Source organism: Citrus clementina, unplaced genomic scaffold (genome assembly GCF_000493195.1).
Source record: "Citrus clementina cultivar Clemenules unplaced genomic scaffold, Citrus_clementina_v1.0 scaffold_3, whole genome shotgun sequence".
NCBI classification, from domain to species: Eukaryota; Viridiplantae; Streptophyta; class Magnoliopsida; order Sapindales; family Rutaceae; genus Citrus; species Citrus x clementina.
The window spans coordinates 47864131-47884020 of record NW_006262339.1 but is presented as its reverse complement, the minus strand read 5'-3'; the positions used below and the strand labels follow the sequence as shown (position 1 = coordinate 47884020).

Sequence of the window (19890 nt, the reverse complement as noted above, 5' to 3'; positions counted from 1 at the left end):
AAAATAATAATAAATGAATAAATTACAACACTAATTGTGTAGGACTGTTAAGGTAACTTTGTTGAGAATACAACAATCTTTAGTTATACAGCAACATAACCGTTGCGTCAGCTCTATAAATTGCAATGAACATGATTAAGGATAGGATGGCACTCCCTCCTGAATCAAATTTCTAATCTTGACTTGTGCAGCCCCACAAAGGTTTTGAACTCTCTTAGCAATATGAAAGAGTTGATCTTCCTCCATCTTCTTTGCAGACGAAACAAACACAACTCGAGTCCCAATCAAGTCGTCATAGATCCTCTGAAATTCCTCCAAAACATCACTCACCATGGCCACCTTATTTCTCTCAATCAGCATCCTCAGCAGAGCCGCCAAATACCTATTAACTTTCCAACTACTCAACAGTTCCTTCACTATTTGCCCCTTGTCTTTATCACCCACAAAAGGGTCAGCACAGACAGCTTGAATTTGCTCATTCTTGAGCAACCTTGATAACTTTAGGACATCCCTTTGGACAGCTTCAAGTGAACTGTGGCATAGAGCTTTGTCTAGAAGGGCTGCAGCGTAGCCGCTGGCAGGTTTCTGATGGCTATTTGGGGAAGCTGACTTGGGAGTTGAGGTTCCGGAGGAGGAAATTAACGATGGATAACTATTAGAGAAGCTCCTGCGAGTGAAAGAAGCGGCAGTTTTGTTGGGTCTGGTTGAGCTGAGGTGGGACTGGTGTGGATGAAACTGATGATGAGATTGGGATGTGTTTGGAGGAGCTTTGAAGTTATGTAATTCTCGAGGTGTTGAGTGAAGAGCTGCAAATTTGAAGGTGGAAACCGAGCTTGAAAGAGTATCCATGGATACAAAATTGCGGATGGAAGAAACCAAACTTTTGTCCGTTGGCCTTGGGTTGGGTGGAGAGGAAAGAAATCTAATATAATTTTGTTCTTCTTCTTCTTCTTCTTCTTCTTGTAAGCAAAATTAGATGTGGACGAGTTTCAGCCACAAATGTTTTACTTTCTGCGAGATGTGGCCCAAGGCTCAGAATGTTTTGGATTGGGTCGCATTGGGACTTCGACGTTGGAGCCTGCAAATCACATCCTGACCTGTGATTAAAGCGGCCTTCAAAGCCTGAAAATGACATGTGATGTTTATTTGTTTTCTGTGTTGGTTGTGTGTATCCTTCATCACTTTAATAAGCCAATCCTGAGGAGCATTTGTTTTCCGTGTTGGTTGTGTGTATCCTTCCCTTCGTCACTTTAATAAGCCAATCCTGCATCAAGTTACTTCGTAAATCAGTGAATAAAAAGTTAGATAATGTTCGAGACATTGATGATGAGTTTACTGTTTTCACTACTTCATTATGGTGAATATTTTCGTTCAACGAAAATTATCGGAAAAATTAAGTAGTAATTTTTCAACAACAAAAGCAGCTCAGCTCTCTCATAAGGAATGAAAATTTGCAGTTTTATAAAACTATTTTTATAAAAATTAAGTAGTAATTTTTCAACAACAAAATCAGCGATGATGTGGAACCGCTGGAAAGGAAAAGTAATCCGGCAATTTTCTTCCAGAGTAGGAGGCCCCATGTCATAACTGCATTAGTATTTTGTCGGTGCAAGCATTAGAATGTCCATTAATTTTTTTTTCTTCAATAAATAAATAAACAAATAAAATTGAACGTCCATGAATTCAGAATATCGTATGTTTGAGTTTGATCCCACTCACTTACCTTGAACCCCTAGAATAGACAACTCGCAGCCAGCCCCGCCATGTTGCGAAAAAAGCTGAGACGTACCATCTATAACAAAACGGATGATTAACAATTAGAGTAAACATTAAGTCTTCTTTATTTATTTATTTTTTTAATGTAAAAGAGAACTGCAAGAAAAGGAAAACTGGATTTTCAAATATCAAATACAAAGTTTGTATTAAAACTATTGTGAGTCATTTATTCATTGGTGCTATGATAATATAAAAAAAAATTGAGCATCACTTGCTAAGATCATGTTATGTTGCATTTTATACTTTTTGTCACAATCTAACTAGCATAAATTTAGAGCAATTTTAGGATACTTCGGTAACTCTTCTTTTATCAGTTTATATATATATATAATCATTTTCATATGCGAACATGCATATTTTTTTAAAATGAGAATACACTTTTAAATCATGTTATTTAAAAGAGTTAGTTATTGAATAAATTATAAAATCATGCGGTTTTAAAGTGTTAAAAATTAACTATTTTAAACTCCGTATTTTTAAAATGTGTTTGCATGAAAAAAATGCATACGCGTTATATATATATATATATATATATATATATATATATATATATATATTATAATAATAATAATTTTTCAACCAGTGATCCATAACTTTAATAAAATTAGAAATTAATTAAAAGACAAAATAAATACAAACTCCAATGCACTATATTTTATCATGTAATGTGTTAAAATTTAGTTTTTTTTATCTTTTAATTAATCCCAGACTTTATTAAAGTCAGGGATACTGATTGGAGCAACCACGCTTGTCACCATGTTATTTTATTTTTACAATTGTTACATTGTATCTAATGATTATAACAGATGATCTACTTTAAAAATGCTCCAATTTAACTGCACCCAAAATAAAATCGTTGGCCCTACCCCTAATTCATTGGAACACCAGTGAAATCTATGTGCAAAGCTTAATTAATTTATTTGTTTCACGTAGATTATAAACACCTCAATGCGACAAGCCGACAAGACATAAAGAGAAAGCTCCTAATCGATCCGCGATTAAGGACCAAGACCTAGACCAACAACTGTTACTTTATTACCTTTATGAACCACTTCAATCATGTTTTTTTAACGAGGAGCCATGGATTATGCCGGGAATTAAGACAGCCGAGTGCATAATTGCAATTCGTTCGCAAATCCCATTAAAAATCCCACTTGGCAGCAATTAGATATAGCTTTTTGACAGACAGACAGGGGGTCAAACCGGCGCGAAGTTTCTTTAAAACATGAAGTACCAAAATTAATTGATAAAACAATAATGCACGGCTTGTCGTCGAGAATGCATTACAAAGAGGACAAGGACTGCACAGTGGGCGTAGACATCGTTTTCATTTTTATTTTTTATTTTTTACTTTTTTTTTTCACTGGCGAGGCTGTGACCGAAAAACCTTGAACCCGGCTTTAGTTTGTCTCCTCATCTTTTTAGACGTTAATTTTTTTTTCCCTCTTCACTTGCCCCCACTTACACCCACCAACACCAAAAGCCAAGACCAAAGCAAAATCAATATATCAAATATTTCATTCATACATACAAGAGGAATATTTAAAAAGAATACATCCCCCTCCAGAGTGAGAATTTTTTCTGGTGAAAGTGAAAAAAAGAAAAAAATGAACGAAGAAATGAGTGGCGATGCCACCGATCATCGTCATCAACAACAAGAGAATATGATTCCTGACAAAATAGACTATGTGTTCAAGGTAGTGGTGATCGGTGACTCGGCCGTGGGCAAGTCTCAGATTCTTTCGAGATTCACCAAGAATGAGTTTTTCTTTGACTCGAAATCAACCATTGGCGTCGAGTTCCAAACCAGAACTGTCACCATCAACGGCAAGATCATCAAAGCCCAGATCTGGGACACTGCTGGCCAAGAAAGGTTTGTCTTTCCGTATCACGAAATAGGGTCCAAAGCTGAATGAAAGTTATTTAACCATTAAGTCTTGTTGCGTTTGCGTTTAGGTACCGGGCGGTGACAAGTGCGTACTATAGAGGTGCCTTAGGGGCCGTAGTAGTGTACGACATCACGAAACGACAGTCGTTTGATCATGTGGCTAGGTGGGTGGAGGAACTGCGCGCTCATGCTGACAGCTCCATCAGGATCATACTGATTGGAAACAAATCTGATCTTGTGGATATGCGGGCAGTTTCGGCGGAGGATGCTGTTGAGTTTGCAGAGGATCAAGGCTTGTTTTTCTCTGAGGCATCCGCACTTAATGGTGACAATGTGGATACTGCCTTTTTCAGGCTGCTCCAGGAAATTTACGGCGCCGTTTCTAAGAAGGAATTGGAATGCGGCAACGGCAAAGTTGATGGGCCGCCGATGCTTGCGGGTTCCAAGATTGATGTTATCTCTGGGGCTGATTTGGAAATTAGTGAGATGAAGAAATTATCTACTTGCTCTTGTTGATTTTTCTTTTTATTATTATTATTATTTTTTAAAAAAAAATGTAACGTCGTACATTATTATTGAGTGAGATTCCTTGTATATTTATTTTCTTTATTTCGTGGCGTGTTTATTACGTTCGATTTGGTGCTCTGTGATGTCCTTTTATGTTTGAATCGATGAGATAAATAATTATGACAAGTATTTATCTCGTTTAATTATTTATGGTATATCATTAAATAGGACTCAACTATCTTCTGATATATTTCTTTATCGTTATTATTCTATTTTATAATTACATTTTACCATTTAATACTTTAATTCTTATCATTTTATTATTAAATACCTAGCTTTATTTTAAAAAACCTAACTTTTATTTTTTTAAAAATGATGACGTTGCAGGGGTATGTAAAGTACTTCAATTTAATAAATTTAATCAGCAGTGATGATTTAATACCAAAAAGAAAAAAAGAATGTGGTAATTTCTCAATAAGACAATACAATTATTTACTATTATTAAATTAAATATTATAATTGATGTGTACTCATTAAATTGATTTAAATAGCCAATTACAAATGTTAAAAGAGCAAGCAACAAAGATAAAATAATTTTCTTAAAATAATTATTTATTTTTATTAAATATATTACTGCAATTTATTTGTATTATTAAAATTAATATAAAATTAGCATCAGTTTCTTGTTAGGGATCATCAAATACCACTTAATATTTTTTGAAAACTTTGGTGGTAAAGTGATATGTTAGAAAATATTATCTGGGCATTTGATAATATCCCTTCTTAATATAATCATTTAATTTCAAAAATTTCAACATTGAAAAACATTTGATAATCCAAATTTTTGTTTCCTTATTTTTTTTTTTTTAATTTTGAAAGATAAAATGAAAATATTTAGGTAGAATTCGATAACATTCCACTATTTATTACACCAGCATTTGAATTAGGCAAATATAGTCGGTCCAACTATTCTTCGGGCTAAAGCCTATGTTTACAGGCCGTTGGACCCAAGCAAACTACTTTCACTGGTGCAAAAACCAACGAGCTTTATATTTGAAATTGTATCTACTGCAAATTTATCCGATTGCAGAAGTTTGAATCCAGGATGTGGTCTAGCTTGGCTTCAAATTAATTCGAATCCAATCAAATTTGAATTTTAATTGGATTGAATTATCAGTTCTGTTTTTCAAGGTGGCCCGATGTGTTTAACGGAAACACGGAATTGATTAAGTCATTTTTTAAAAAAATGTAAAAATGACCAAATTGGATTTAATATATATCTATTTAAAGAGAGATTTTGGTGGTTTAAGAGCATGGGTACCTTAAGCATTATTAATTGAAACACATGCATGATAAAGAGTGAATGAAATATAATAATTTCATTATTTCAAAAAATTAAATTGGAGTTTGAAGAGTCCAAAGATTTATGAACTCGCTTTGGGAAGTTTGCACGTTGCTTCGCACATTATATGTCACTTTTTTGATTGACCTTGTCACCTTAAATATTTGACAGAACTCCGGCTGATTATACCCGAAACTTAACCTTATTGAGTGACTTATAATGTAACTCTGAATGATTTGTTAGGTGGATGAAAAACCTATACTCTTTTGGCTTCTTGAAGAATCTTTTATGCCTTTTCAAAAGGAAAGAAGAATTCTTTATTGATCAGTTGAAATATTCTTTATTGAACAGTGGGCACCATAAAAAAAATTAAATCAAACCCGCGAGTTTGTTATTAAATACTGAAAGAAGCAATACCATCGGACAATCTAACATGTACAGCTTGGTAGAGGAAAAAATCTGCAACTGCAAGAATTGTCAAATATAATATTTTCCTTCATTATTCACCCATTTCGATCTATCAAGTGAGGACGTGAAGTGATAGCATTGCGTGTTAGCTGGACTTGTACTCTTGTCCATTTTTAATCCTTCGAAATCAAACCAACACTACTTCGGTTAGGTATTATCGGCGATGACTTTTTAACTCATATATATATCAATAGTTTTTTTGTCCAGAATCTTAAAGTACAGGAAAAATTTTAAAACCGCGGAATTTTAAAGGCTTAAAACTTAAAGTGTTTAAACCGCATGGTTTATTCGTTTTCCAGAATATTCCCGCAAGAACACAGGTATATATAATTCTAAGGAATAAATCGAATAAATTGTTTCTTACAAATGCAGTAGTAGAACTTGACTTTTTGGCTAAAATTTTTGGATCAGAATTCTCTCATGATCTGATCATTTATTGAGCAAATAATTTCATTACTGATTGGTAGTTAAACAATAAAAAAGTAAAAGAAGTTAAATTTTATCCATACATTATCACTAAAAAATACATGATAAAATATCTTTAAAAATTTAGTTGAGTTCAAATAAGAAGAGTATCATATTCCATAATTCTTTCAAGCGCGTGGCTTAATAGTTAACAATAACGATTCATTACCTTTGAAAGAGTTCACATGTTTGCGTGTGCGGGCATATTTCCGGACGAAACAATGCAATCACACACTAGGATTTGGGCCATTCGTGCGATCTTATGAAATCATGTTATCGCATTCATTCATGCCTGGCGTATATGTCATATTCATATAATAAAAATTGCAAAGCAACTTTTCTCCCATACTTACAATTATTGAATCATGCTCCACAATTATTACAAATACGCAATCATAGATCTATATAGAAGCTTACACGAACTGTCACACGAGCATTGAAACAAGATTTCATGTTAATTATTCCTTAAATTCGGAAATAATTGGGGTTTAATTCATCACTGCTTCTTAGAAGTATCCATTTATAAAAAATATTGTCTGATTTTATCAGTAAACAATGTTAAATCATTTTAAAGGCGGCAGACTTCGAAACCCGCAAGCCGTAACTCGCGCGGTCGCGGGGCAGCTCTGGGGGTGGCTTAAATATTCATTTTGTTTCTGGTAGTAGTAGCTACTGGCTGTGAAATTCGGTTCCGATACAGCAATTAAAATCGAGGATAAGACGTGATATGACATTCTCCGATATCAGCTGGACCAGCTGGCTTTGACCACCCTCCTTAATTTTCTGATATCAATTTTATCATGCATCGTTTGTTCTTTAGCAATTGTCATATATATATATATTGTTTTTCAAAACTGTTTGAATTGAAATTTTGTCCAACTAATCTTTTCGATTGTGGACCAATTGGAGAGACGGGACTTTCATTTTGGCTTATCCCGGACGACGGCTGAAAACAAGTTAACAACCAGAAGAAACCAGAATTTTGTTAAACGTTGATCTCGAATTTACTGTATTAAATAAATCACAGTCAAATGTTAAAGGAAGCGTATATTTATGTAGAATTTTCGAATTATACTTAATAGACATCTTAATCGTACTATAAACTATAAAGCTTATCGATTTCATATTTCCAGTAGACATGAGATTGTAAATTTGTAATATCCATTCCGCAAGACTATAAAAATTTAAAAAAAAAAAAAGAAGAAGAAGTTGACAGCCAATGAGACAAACCCTCCTCACATTCATTTTTTTAATTTTGGGTAACGAATAATGAACTATGTTCCACGTACAGCCACATTCATGATTCTTGGCTATGCTTTGGTCCAACAGTATGTGTCTAAAGAAAAGATGACTACCACAAGAATAGTTAGAAAATGATGAAAACTCCTTGGCAATCCGTAGCAGAAAAGGAGCAGCATCGCAACGAGAATAGAGTAATGGACGAATTTCCCTACTAAATCATAGAGGTTCAGTGACTCAGTTCTAGTAGTCAGTGGTTCGGACCACTTGCAAAAAAGATCAGCACCGATCTCTAATTTCAGCCCCCTCACTCAATGGGGCGCACTATATATCTGGGTTTTTGAGTACATATTATTAAGATACATATTTTGAAGAGAGAAATTAATCGATTTCAACAAAAACATCAAGGCAACAAATTAAAGATGAAAAATAGAATATCGTATCTATTAATTTATGTTGTTCCTATGTATAATCACCACCCTCAAATTAAAGCTTACCATGGTGCCAATTTTTTACATCGTCGATTACAAAATATGAACCACACGATCAACTATGGTTTTCGGCTGCAGCCAAATCGAACGACTGAGATTTTCTACTATTCTTCAACGTCAATAAACCGTACAACTTTCTAAACTCCTTGACAGTATTTTCTCTGCTAAATACCCCACCGTGTTCACCCGAATCGGCATCCGTTGACTTCTTTGACCCGCTTTTATCCAAGCGCCGTCCGGCATTCGCTGCCCCCCTCCCCTCGCCGTCGGTTTGCAAAGCCGTGATCACCGATTTCAACGCCCGACTAGGCGAGTTCCGGTTCGCAATCATCAGCTCGCCGATCTCCGCCGGGCTCAAACTCGAACCGTTTTGAAAGATCTCTTCCACTTGAGGAAACAACTTGTGATCTTTCAGCCCTAAATAACTGCTCGCTAGTGTTTTAAACGAAGAAAAATCGCACAGAGGAAAATGAATGTGAACGTCAATGCGTCCGGGTCTTAAAAGGGCCTGGTCAACGTGATCTTTGCTGTTCATCGTGAAGACCATCACTCGCTCCTCGAAGCAGCAGGAATTCAAAACCCCGTCCATGAAGTTCAATACACCCGATAAGCTCACAGCCGCTGGTTTCTCAACCAGAAACCGATCAAGATCCTCGATCAATATCACCGACTTGCTCGTGGTTTGCAGTAACAGGGATTTGAGATCCGCGTCATCAGCGACTCTGGAAAGATCGACATCGTACACGTCGTAGGACATGAAACTAGCCATGGCAGCCGCGAAGCTTGATTTCCCGGTTCCGGAGGGGCCGTACAGTAGATAACTCCGTTTCCAGACACGGCCCAACCGATGGTAATAGTGCTTGGCCTTGAGGAAAGACTCAAGATCGGATTTGACCCGATTTTTGAGATCGGTCTCCATGGAAATCGTGTCAAAAGTGGAGGGATGCGTGAATGGAACAGATCTCCACCGCCCGCAGCAGCCATCACGATCGTTTCTGAGATTGACGAAGAGCCTCAAATCTCTCTTTTTCTTCTGCTCGAGCTCGTCGGAAACCGCGTGTATGTGTTGGAGATAAGGGCGGAGGATTCTTCGTCTGTCGGCTTTCCTGAGCTTCAAAACGAGGGTTCTGGCGGTGGCGGAGTCGTCCTGGTTGGCCCAAGAAAGTGGAGCTCCGAGGAAATTGTCTTGGATGAGCTGGTTTGGATCGAGGCCGAGGACGATGTCGTTTGATTTCTTGCCGGTGAAGAGGTTGGTGAAATCTGAGTCTTCGATTGAAGTTAAAGAATTTAAATAAGCATACACTTTGCGGTAGAGTTGATTCTCCTGCATGCCTTCGTTGAATTCTGGTACCTTGAAGAACTGGTGCACGTGCAAACAATCTTCGATGAATCTCCACCATTTTTTCGCCACAAATATCAAACCGGTCTTGAACAATAACACGCGAATCATAAACAATAAACAACCAATTACCAACAATACGATTATCGCCCTCATCATGACTCACGACTGACGAGGCAAGCAGCTGGCTATACAATCACAAAAGCCTAACTCATGTTGAGATTGAATTAATTCTCAAAAGAAGACCGAACGACGGAACCCGGTTCAAATCAATCAAATGAGAGATGATCCCTAAAAGAGGAGACAGGCGGCGGCGGATTGCCGGCAATGTCAAAAAAGAGGTAGAGGCAGGAACGAGAGACGAATTACAACAACTACTAATTAATACGACGACTAATTTTATCAACCTATTGTGTTAATTTATTAGACGGCATATGAGGGGAGAGGATGGAGAATTGGAGATGATGATGATGATGATCGATTAATAATAAATAAAATAAAATAAGATAAAATTGCTATTTGTATCTCCGTCAAAATTGTAGCTAGCTGCTAGCCAGCCAACCAGCCTAAATAAGAAGTCATTAAAATGGTCGTCCTCGTATATACATTTTTTATGTGTTTAAATTTCTTTAGAATTTGTCTTCTTTACACACACGGTTTGGCCACGTTGGAATTTGGAATTTTCGCACCTCATTTTAGTTAATTTACATAAAATAGCCGAAATATTTGATTCGTTAAAGTGGAACTTTAACAGATCAAAATCTTGATTAGCGTAAAGTCTTCTAGATTTCGACCGTAGATCCCAGCCCCAGCCCATCTTTTCCCTAAAGGGTGGTGCCTCTGAATTTCTTTCATAATGGGATGAATGGGGGTATTTACGGTATTAAACATGTCAGTTTGAACATTATTAAAAAAAAAAAAAAATTTGCAGCAGAGGTTAAGGGAATCATTTAGATAATTATTTTTTCATTAATAATGAAGAAAGTAGCTCGTGTGTCTTATGCATTATCCATGAGTAATGTCGTCATACCATTAGCTAGTTAAGAATTGAGATAATTATTGCCGGAGTCGAGTATCTTGTGAATAGTTATATAATGAAGAGTCGTCCCTCACAAGCCACAAATCACAACTGAGTTATACAAATGCTGTTCACAGCTCCCATTCTTTTTGGGTCAAAAGAAAAGGAATTTTGTTCCCCCCCCCCCCCCCCCCCCCAAGTTTTTGGTCATGCGTATTGCGTAGGGTAGTCATTCATGCTTAATTCTTCGACATAAATGAATAGATCATACAAATAATATTTTGCCCCAAAAAGGAAATTTTTTTTTTTTAAAAAAAAAAAACTCTTTTATTTGAATATATCATCTCGTAATGAATTTCTAGCAAATAAAAGTTCTTACTGTGATTTTATGGAAATGATATTTAGCAAATGCTAGGGAAAAGTTCCTAATTCTATGATCTCAACAATCTTTTCCTAATATAAAATTCGACAGATTTATTGGTTGTACTAACTCTTTATGTTCTATGAAATTCTAGTATGTATAATTTATTAGATTATAATACAATTATAATAAAGTTAAAAAATTTTGCATATTAAAATTAATATATACCACTTATTTTTTTACTGTTTTGATAATAGTTAATAACTCCGCAGCATAATTTTATTGTGTTACACTTATTTTCAAATACACTTTTATTTATATTTGTTATAAATAAAAATAAATCATATAAACAAAAATAAAAATAAAGATTAAGTAATAAAAATAAGAAATATATGTTTTGTTATAAATAAAAAAATTAATAAAAAGATACTTTTCTCATACTTTTTATTATTTTTTAAACATCTCTTTTATAATAAATATGTATCTCATATTCTCAATACAAATTATATAATAAATGACTCATTTATCCTTCTTTTCCTTTAAAGTGTTTGTGCCAAAGGAATTTTTAAATATTATGAAAATAGTAGGAGAGTAATTGGTATATATTAATTTCTGTCAACAATCTCCCCAAAAAATTATGTGCCTCATAAGCTTATTTCAATAATATAATGTGAAGTAGAGTTTATGGTTAAATTTTTATCATTATCAAAGATAATCATATATAATTAAGTTTGCTTGAAGCTTTCATGGTGGAAGATAACAAAGTACAAACTTTGAAAATTTATTTACATTAATAATAGCTAAAATACATAGTTTGTATTCTAATTAATTGATATGATATCTAATGTATTATTCTTTGAAAGATGGAGTAAGATTATCATATTAATAGAAATATAAAGCCAACTAATGCTTAACACAAAACAAGAAATAATTGGTGATAAACAGATTGGGATGCAAATTATGTATTACAGCTATGTAACCATAATATTATTAAATTTCAAATTATCATTATTGAGATAATTTCTCAGCATTGATGAATAGGCACATCAAGTGCCATGTCGTTTAGGCTATTAGACGGAATACTTTTTAAATAGTTTTGTTTTACTAGCAATCTAAGTTCAAATCTTGAGATACCAATTTTGAATTCTAATTTTTTAACATATTATTTCGGTTTTTTTTTTTCAATTCTAAATTGCATTAATTAAAATGAGTGCATTTAGTCGCACTTATCGAATAAAATTATACGGCTAGTAAAGACTCAACCAAGTCCACAATAGCAACATATGATAGTTGAAATTCATGACTTTGATCATAGTTTTTTTATAATTTGAATAATACTATGTTTGTTCCCTCTACTTGACTTCTCAAAATATGGAACAGACAAACAACGGCTACCGAAGACTACTCATTGCTTTGTTCTCCTGTAATTTTCATTCGTTTGAAGAGACCAAGTAAATTACCCAATAAGCTTTTTAACAAATGTCGAGTTTTGAAATGATGATATTTGAACATTTCAACTGCAATCTAACTGGCATCAAACCGAAGGCTGGCTACCATTTTGAGCGTCTCTAAAAAAATTTTCAAATATGATATTATTATTATTTATTTAAAAAATCACATGAATATTTAAAATTTTAAAAAATATTTTAATTAAAATTCTTTAAATAAAAAAATAATTATTTCTCTTTAATTTTATAGAGTTACTTTCTCCCTTTTTAATTTATATTTTATTATTTTTATTAGAGAGAGTGAGAAGTACTTTAATTACTATTTATTTTACCTTTGAAAAAAATTATTTAATTAAAATAATATTAACATATTTTTATTTAAATTTTTTTAAAAAATAACATATTTTTTTATTCTCTTTTTTATCACATAAAAAAATAAAAAAATATTTAAATAATAAAATTAATAAAATCTTTTACATATACTTTTAGGCACTTACACTTTGAATCTTGAACAGACGAGCTCAATTTGTCATTAAGGACGTTTTGGTTTTAACTTTTTTTTTTCAGATAAAACTATTTTGTTTTTCTATTAAAAATAACTAGCGGCTTAAATTGATCCCAAGTGGCAGATTGATGCTCCATGCATGAGAAGACTTGGAAACAGATGCCGATTGAAAGGATCATAATATTTGATTTCTCGTTTTTTCGTACTACTTTTTGGCATTTCGTCTTTTGCGGACATAGGAATTTATAAAGTACTTTTTACGAAAAGAGATCACGAGAAAGTCAATTTACGAGAAAAAAGCACTTTTGAACCACGAAAACAAAATATAAAAACAGAATATTAACCTTCTTGCGGCTCTTTAAATTTCAAACCCCTTTATTCCCACGGCGTGTTCCCATTAGGGATGGCAATTGTACCGTAAACTCGTAAATCCACCCAAATTCATTCGCTAAGACCCATTCGTTGTGGGTAATTTTATCCATTGTGGGCATGTTTAGTATTATAAATTAAAACTCGCACATGGATGCGGGTGAATTTGGTATTAATCTTATACCCGGTGGATACCCGCATGGATATCCACCAAACCCGCAATAATTTTTTTCAAATATTTTTAATTTAATTTAAATATAAAAATATATAAAGAAAATAATGTAATTAATCAAATTACTAAATAGCCAAAGGCTCAAAGTTATGTATGTGTGTATATGGCTCATCTCCTATTCTAAAGTCATAACCTAAAGAAAACTAAAGACATTTCCCTTCGAATTAGTATTTGAAAATATTAATCTTAATTATTATTATAGGCATTGTGTTGGATGAGTGCTTATAGTGGTGAATAAAATGAATATCTTCTCTTGGATCTTGTTTTAAATGATAATATGAAATGTAATTATTATTTTTAGATATTAGTTTGTGCTTTTTAAATAGATTTGTGTAATTTATACTTAAATTTGAGAATTTGTGTTGAATTAATGTGGAAGTTTTACTTTTTTTATTTATATTGTTTAAATATAAAATTGAATATGTTATATGGAATTTGAGGTTATTATTATAAATTTTTATATTAAAAATTTGTGATTTTAAATACGGAAACCCGTAAAAAATCCGCCGGATACCATTGCGGGTTTGGTAATTGTTAAAACCCGCTGCGGGTGGGTTTTTTTAAAAAAATTAAAACCCATTGCGGGTTGCGGGTGGGTTTGGTAATTTAAATTTTATGCGGGTTTGGGTTTGGTAATGGCAAAACCCGCTGCGGGCGGTGCCCATTGACATCCCTAGTTCCCATATGGAAATATCGTATAAATATATTCTCCATCTAATCGCAACATGTCAACCTCAATACAACTTTGCCCACTTAGATTTTCAACTACATTTCGCTGTTTTGGACTCGCCTGTGGTTATCGTCGGTGGCTTGGTGCTAATACAAACAGCGCCGTTATGCGCACAGGGCGCGCGCGCGCACATACACTCATGAGTACAAGAATATTATGTCTTAAATTAATGAAAGAAATATTAGAATTTTGGATATGTAAAATCTCTTTTTATCACCTGAATTTTATAGATATATTTTTGTTCGTCAAATATAAATCTTTTTAATATATATTGTTTTACCTTCTTTAGGCTTATGGAACATTTGTAACACACACACACACGCATGTTATTCTGAGAGTATTTTGGTGTTCCATCCGTGTTAGTTTGCATTGTGGTTCACAACAACACGCAAGTTTGCACATCAACCATATTAACTACAGTATGTTTATGGATATAATTTGACGATGCGGAAATGTAAAAGTTTGATAGTTAAGAGAAATAAAGTTTTTTAATAATGAAAACATTATTGAATAGTCTTAGTAATCAAAACTAGGGTTTTGGATTATTTTATATTAACCCTAAATATCGTGAATTTATCAAAATAGATAAATCTATAATATTATTTTTATAATAAAATTCTGATAATTTAAGTAAAACAAAACAAATGACACCCAAATTCGATATCTAAGAAAAAAAGATTAAAATCCTAAAAGTAATAGAAAAAAATGATTTAAAACTGTAAAATGACAAGGAAAGAAATGAATTTTCTATCTCGACCACGAGAAAGAATGGCAATAGTGATTTTGGGTTTGATTCATCTTCTTGTAAGTTTCAAAACAGTATATTATACGCACAAAATGAACACTTATGACTCTTGAAGATATCCCACTTATCCTATACATCTACCTAACTATATCATAATTCAGTAACTTTATTGTATGCTGATAGGGAAATGTGAGAGGAACCAAATATTTGTTACATTTGCAATAGCGATGGTTGCAAATCACCTTATATCATCAATCTGTCAATTACGTAATAGAACTTGAATCAAGAATCATTCAAAATTATGTTCTTTCTTTTGATGATGTTTGGTTAGCCACAACATATGTGCACGTCTTAGTGAACACCTAATATACACAGATACAATTATATATATGTTTATGTTCTTAACAAAATTCAGTGTTTATTTAGTACGACTTATTTATTAGTCATAAATATTTATTTAATCACATGAATTTTTTTATTATTATTTAATTATTTTTTAATAAATTATTTAAAAATTAAATAAATTATTTCACCTCTATCTAAATAAACTCTTTATCGAAAAATGACATTATCTTAAACCAAGATGTTGTTTGAATGTGCGTGCGCGCGTGTAAAGCATTTCAGCATTCGTGGAGCGGCGAACAAAGAAAGAAAGAAACATGATTTTAATAGCCCAGAAATACAAAATTGAAATCTCATTCCATGGATCAATTCATCCACTATCAAATCCATGCATCAGGACACGCGGACTTTTGGATGGGATTAACTTCAGAACTTGTTCTAGTTAGATGCCGTGTCCGTTTATTATTGGCGAGATTCTCCTTCTTCTTTATTCTTCGTTCTTTTTTCTTTTTTTGGTAGATTCTATCGTTAAAATGAGATTTGATGTTATTTTCCACTATTTTCAGAAACTTCTAGGAATTTGATCTTTTGTTAAAGAAAGAAATTAAAAAAAAAAAAAGAATTGAACATAATTTTTTTGGTTGTAAATTTTAGATTTTTATTTTAAACATGTTATTGAGTGAAAACTTTTCAAAATCTTCATGAGGTGTGAAATCAGAAGAGGGATTGTAAAGTTATGGGTTATTTTATTTATTATTTTTTCATGATAAAAAATTGTTAGTTTGAAACTATTGTTTGCAGAGTCCATCTCGTTTTTGTTATTTTTTCGGTGCTGCTAGAAAGAAATTAGAAAACGACATGCACTCGGGCACACATGTCGATGACGACGACGTAGTTGAGTCGAGGTGGAACTCTGATTAATATCAATCCAGTTGGCAGTTGTGCAGCAAGGTTAGGCAGATCAAATATAATAATTCATGTTTTTCATTCCATGTCATGTAGTTATTGTTGGGCTACCCTATCTTATCTTATCTTATCTTTCGAATTAAACGTAAATCGATCGACTTCATCTCTTGCGCTTATTGCTCTATTCAAACTGAAAGCTCCAGAGCGCCGTCATATATGATGGTTTGCATATTTTTCTGCAATTAAGTTTTATTGTTGCTTTGCTTCTGTTAAATGCTGGCAGGTCGGCAGCGTATTTTCCAATGTAACAACAACGACGCGCCCGCTTTGCTCAAAATATCTGGTGTTGGGGGATTGCCCGAGTCCCACACAGCATTGCTCTTCTAATTATAATTCAACACGCGCACAGTGACGCACCAAAAAACGGAACCGCACACCCTCGATCATTATTACACATTTTCACGTGCTGCAGACTGCTGTGCTGGGGCCTGTGCCCAAGTGCCCAAAACCAAAAGTGTTACAGAGTCCGGCCCAGCCCACAACATTAATTTCCAGTTTCCCTCGCATGTACAGACTACAGACACGTCTCCTGACTTTAGGGAGACTATTTTTCTCTGGTGCCACCTGGGGGAGAAACGTTTGATCCCATGTAGATGTTGCCAAGTAAAGTTAATAAGTCGTTGCAAAAGGGGCCCGCGCAAAAGCCAACCAATTTTAAGGGGCAATCCCATCTTCAGATTCCCACTTCCTTATCTTCTCTCATAGCCCTGTTATCCCGTATCATGGCGGCCACGCTTAGCCTTCTTAGACTTCCAATTCTTGCCCAGAATCAACAACACTCTCACTCCCAATCTGGCTCAAAGCTCTCCACCTCAACTCAACTAAACTGTATCCGTAAAGACTCGAATAATCAACAAACACTCGTCAATGAGACCCTTGTTCGCTTCAAATCAGCTGTTCTTCCCGTTACAACGATCACATTGCCATTCCTTTTAGATACAAAGGTAAAAAAATTCTACTATCAAAATTTTAGCATTTTATATCGGTAATTTTCGTAGTATTTTTATTACGACTGATGGTCTCTCAGGATGCGCTTGCTGTTAATGGGGAATTTGGAATTTTGGAGGGCAGGAGTGTTGCACTTGTGCACCCCATTGTTATGGGTAGTTTGCTCGTGTACACTCTCTGGGCCGGGTATCTGGGCTGGCAATGGAGGCGGGTTCGGACTATCCAGACCGATATTAATGAGCTCAAGAAGCAAGTGAAGCCTACTCCAGTTACTCCTGATGGAGCACCTGCGGAAACAGCCCCATCACCTGTTGAAATTAAAATTCAGCAACTCACTGAGGTAGGCTTCTCGCGCCGTGTGTGCATACTACTACTTTAACATCAAAGATGCATTTTAGACATTTGGCTAGATGTATTTTTAAAATTCATGCAGTAACTTCACTTACAGAACATAGAATTCACCTTATGGTTATTAATTTTATTTGAAACAAAAGGGTTTTGTCATGTTATTGGCAGACTCTCTGTGCGTACCGATGTCCTTGAGTTTAGTGAACTGAATCTACTAGTTAATTGTAGTGACATGAAATGAAATTTGGCTCTAACGCATTTCAATAGACTATCACTATCTGAGACGTTGGTGCTTTAAATAATTCAGGAGAGGAAGGAGTTACTGAAAGGGTCTTACAGGGATAGACACTACAATGCAGGATCGATATTGTTAGGCTTTGGGGTGTTGGAGTCTGTTGGTGGAGGAGTCAACACTTACTTGAGAGCAGGAAAGTTATTTCCAGGCCCCCATTTGTTTGCAGGAGCAGGTAAACCTCAAGTTTGCATTTCCTGCCTAGCTAAACACTCAGCATATAAAATGGCGAAATAAATGCATTTGGTCCGATTATGACTAATACTTGATCTTACTGGTTTTGTGTTTGGTGCAACAGCCATTACTGTGCTGTGGGCACTGGCGGCAGCTCTGGTACCTGCAATGCAGAAAGGGAGTGAGACTGCGAGGAATCTTCACATTGCCTTGAATGCATTAAATATTCTGCTATTTATATGGCAAATTCCTACTGGAATTGATATCGTTTTTAAAGTGCTTGAGTTTACTAAATGGCCTTGATTTACATCTACTGTATAAGAGATTGACCTACTAGATGTACTCTGTTTCGTAGTATTTTTGGTTGTAAATTTCAATGATATGATACATGTGGTTCAGATTGTAATCTCATGTATTCTTTCCTTGGATTGTGTAGATTGTATCATTTTCTGGGACACAGAATATAGTCAATGTTCTGTCCTAGCAGACTATTTTTTCTGTTGTGCACTTAAATCAAAGTGCAAAATTGTGCATTGTATTTTGAGTCCCTCAAAAATGATGGAATTTTCATCGGTGTTTCTTTCATAATATAAGTAACAAGGTTGCATCAGTGAAGGATACTGTTACTTATTGAATACTTCATATTCCAATGAGAAAGATTTTGTATTTGTCGCTTTTCTTTTCGATTTTGTGTTTGTCGCTTTTCTTTTCCTTATTAGGGAGATTTTTTTTTAGTTTTGTCAACTAGATTTCTTATTAGAGTCATATTTAGTATGAGATTAGAGTATTTATTGTCATTTAGGTGGGAACCTATCTTTTCAATAAATAAAAAAACCTTGTACTTCATTTTTTTTTTTTTTTTTGGCCATGTTTTCCATTCTTGACCTTCAAGTTACATGCTCTCCTAACAACTGACAAAGATTAAGGAGTGAGAGGTCTAGTGGCAGCAGTTACTACGGTTGCCGTACAAGATCTATTCTAATAACTTCTATTCAAGGATATGATTCATGACAGCTTCAATTTTGGGAACTGATATGTGGTTGATGGGAGTCTTGATGGAAATAAGAATCAAGATCAAGATCAACCCTAGCAAAGGTTGATTCTTACAAAGAAACTGAAGATGGATATTCTGATTGTCAAGTTTTATCTGCCAATGATCCGCCATCTTGTTAAAGAAAATCCAATGACCCTTTTTTTTCCAAGTTGAGGAGACTGACATAGGAGGAGGATATTGAAGGATTTATTATTTTAGAGACCTTATCTAATTTTATAAACTAGATTCTTATTAAATTCAAATTTGGTATAGAACTTAAGTATTCCTTTGTTATTTAGATGGAATGGGATTCCCTTTCTCTAGTTGAATTTACTTTGGTTTGCTCTATTATAAATACACTATTTATGCAATGCGTTTAATTATCTTTTGAATAAAGTTTTAATTTCCCATGGGGATTCTCTAGAATCTTGTTGAGATTCTAGCTAAACAACCCACAAGGGTGATTTGAGTTTTAAAAATTTCTCCAATAATAAGAACCACAATCTACAACACCAATTACTATAATCCAACAACAACGAATACAACAAGTAAACAAACACGCTGAATTTTTACATAGTTCGACAACTGGCCTACGCTCATGCCTTCAAGCTATTTGAGCTTGAGAATTCTACTAAAACGAGCCTTATATCTTGAGAGTTCAAAAATTACCATTGACTTCAAAGGTATTAATGAACCTTTGCAACAAAGGTTTACATCCCACACCTCTTCAATTAAGTGTTTTTCACACTTAAAATTGCTCCGTTGAAAGATTGAAATGAAGTTTAAAAGATCAAATTCCTTACAACGAGGTAAGTGATAGCTCAAGCATGCATGGATTTATGTGGATAAACAAGTGAAAGCTCA

General features: G+C 34.2%; 4 protein-coding genes across 4 annotated transcripts; 2 read left to right on the top strand and 2 right to left on the bottom strand.

Annotated features, from left to right (window-relative positions):
- Positions 1–39: 39 nt before the first annotated feature.
- Positions 40–1188, bottom strand: LOC18049304 (ATP synthase delta chain, chloroplastic). Its single transcript, XM_024188815.1, has one exon. The coding sequence runs from the start codon at positions 847–849 to the stop codon at positions 136–138; it is 714 nt and encodes a 237-aa protein (XP_024044583.1). The 5' UTR covers positions 850–1188; the 3' UTR covers positions 40–135.
- Positions 1189–3125: 1937 nt separating this feature from the next.
- LOC18047061 (ras-related protein RABA3) lies at positions 3126–4417 on the top strand. Its single transcript, XM_006444716.2, has 2 exons — positions 3126–3649; positions 3733–4417. The coding sequence occupies exons 1-2, from the start codon at positions 3384–3386 to the stop codon at positions 4178–4180; spliced, it is 714 nt and encodes a 237-aa protein (XP_006444779.1). The 5' UTR covers positions 3126–3383; the 3' UTR covers positions 4181–4417.
- A 3684-nt stretch (positions 4418–8101) lies between these two features.
- LOC18047060 (AAA-ATPase At2g46620) lies at positions 8102–10097 on the bottom strand. The gene has a single exon (XM_006444715.2). It carries the CDS (start codon positions 9672–9674, stop codon positions 8232–8234), a length of 1443 nt encoding a protein of 480 aa, XP_006444778.1. The 5' UTR covers positions 9675–10097; the 3' UTR covers positions 8102–8231.
- A 5882-nt stretch (positions 10098–15979) lies between these two features.
- Positions 15980–18594, top strand: LOC18047059. Its single transcript, XM_006444714.2, has 5 exons — positions 15980–16216; positions 16455–17175; positions 17259–17519; positions 17835–17994; positions 18118–18594. Exons 2-5 carry the CDS (start codon positions 16825–16827, stop codon positions 18294–18296), a joined length of 951 nt encoding a protein of 316 aa, XP_006444777.2. The 5' UTR covers positions 15980–16216; positions 16455–16824; the 3' UTR covers positions 18297–18594.
- Positions 18595–19890: the final 1296 nt, after the last annotated feature.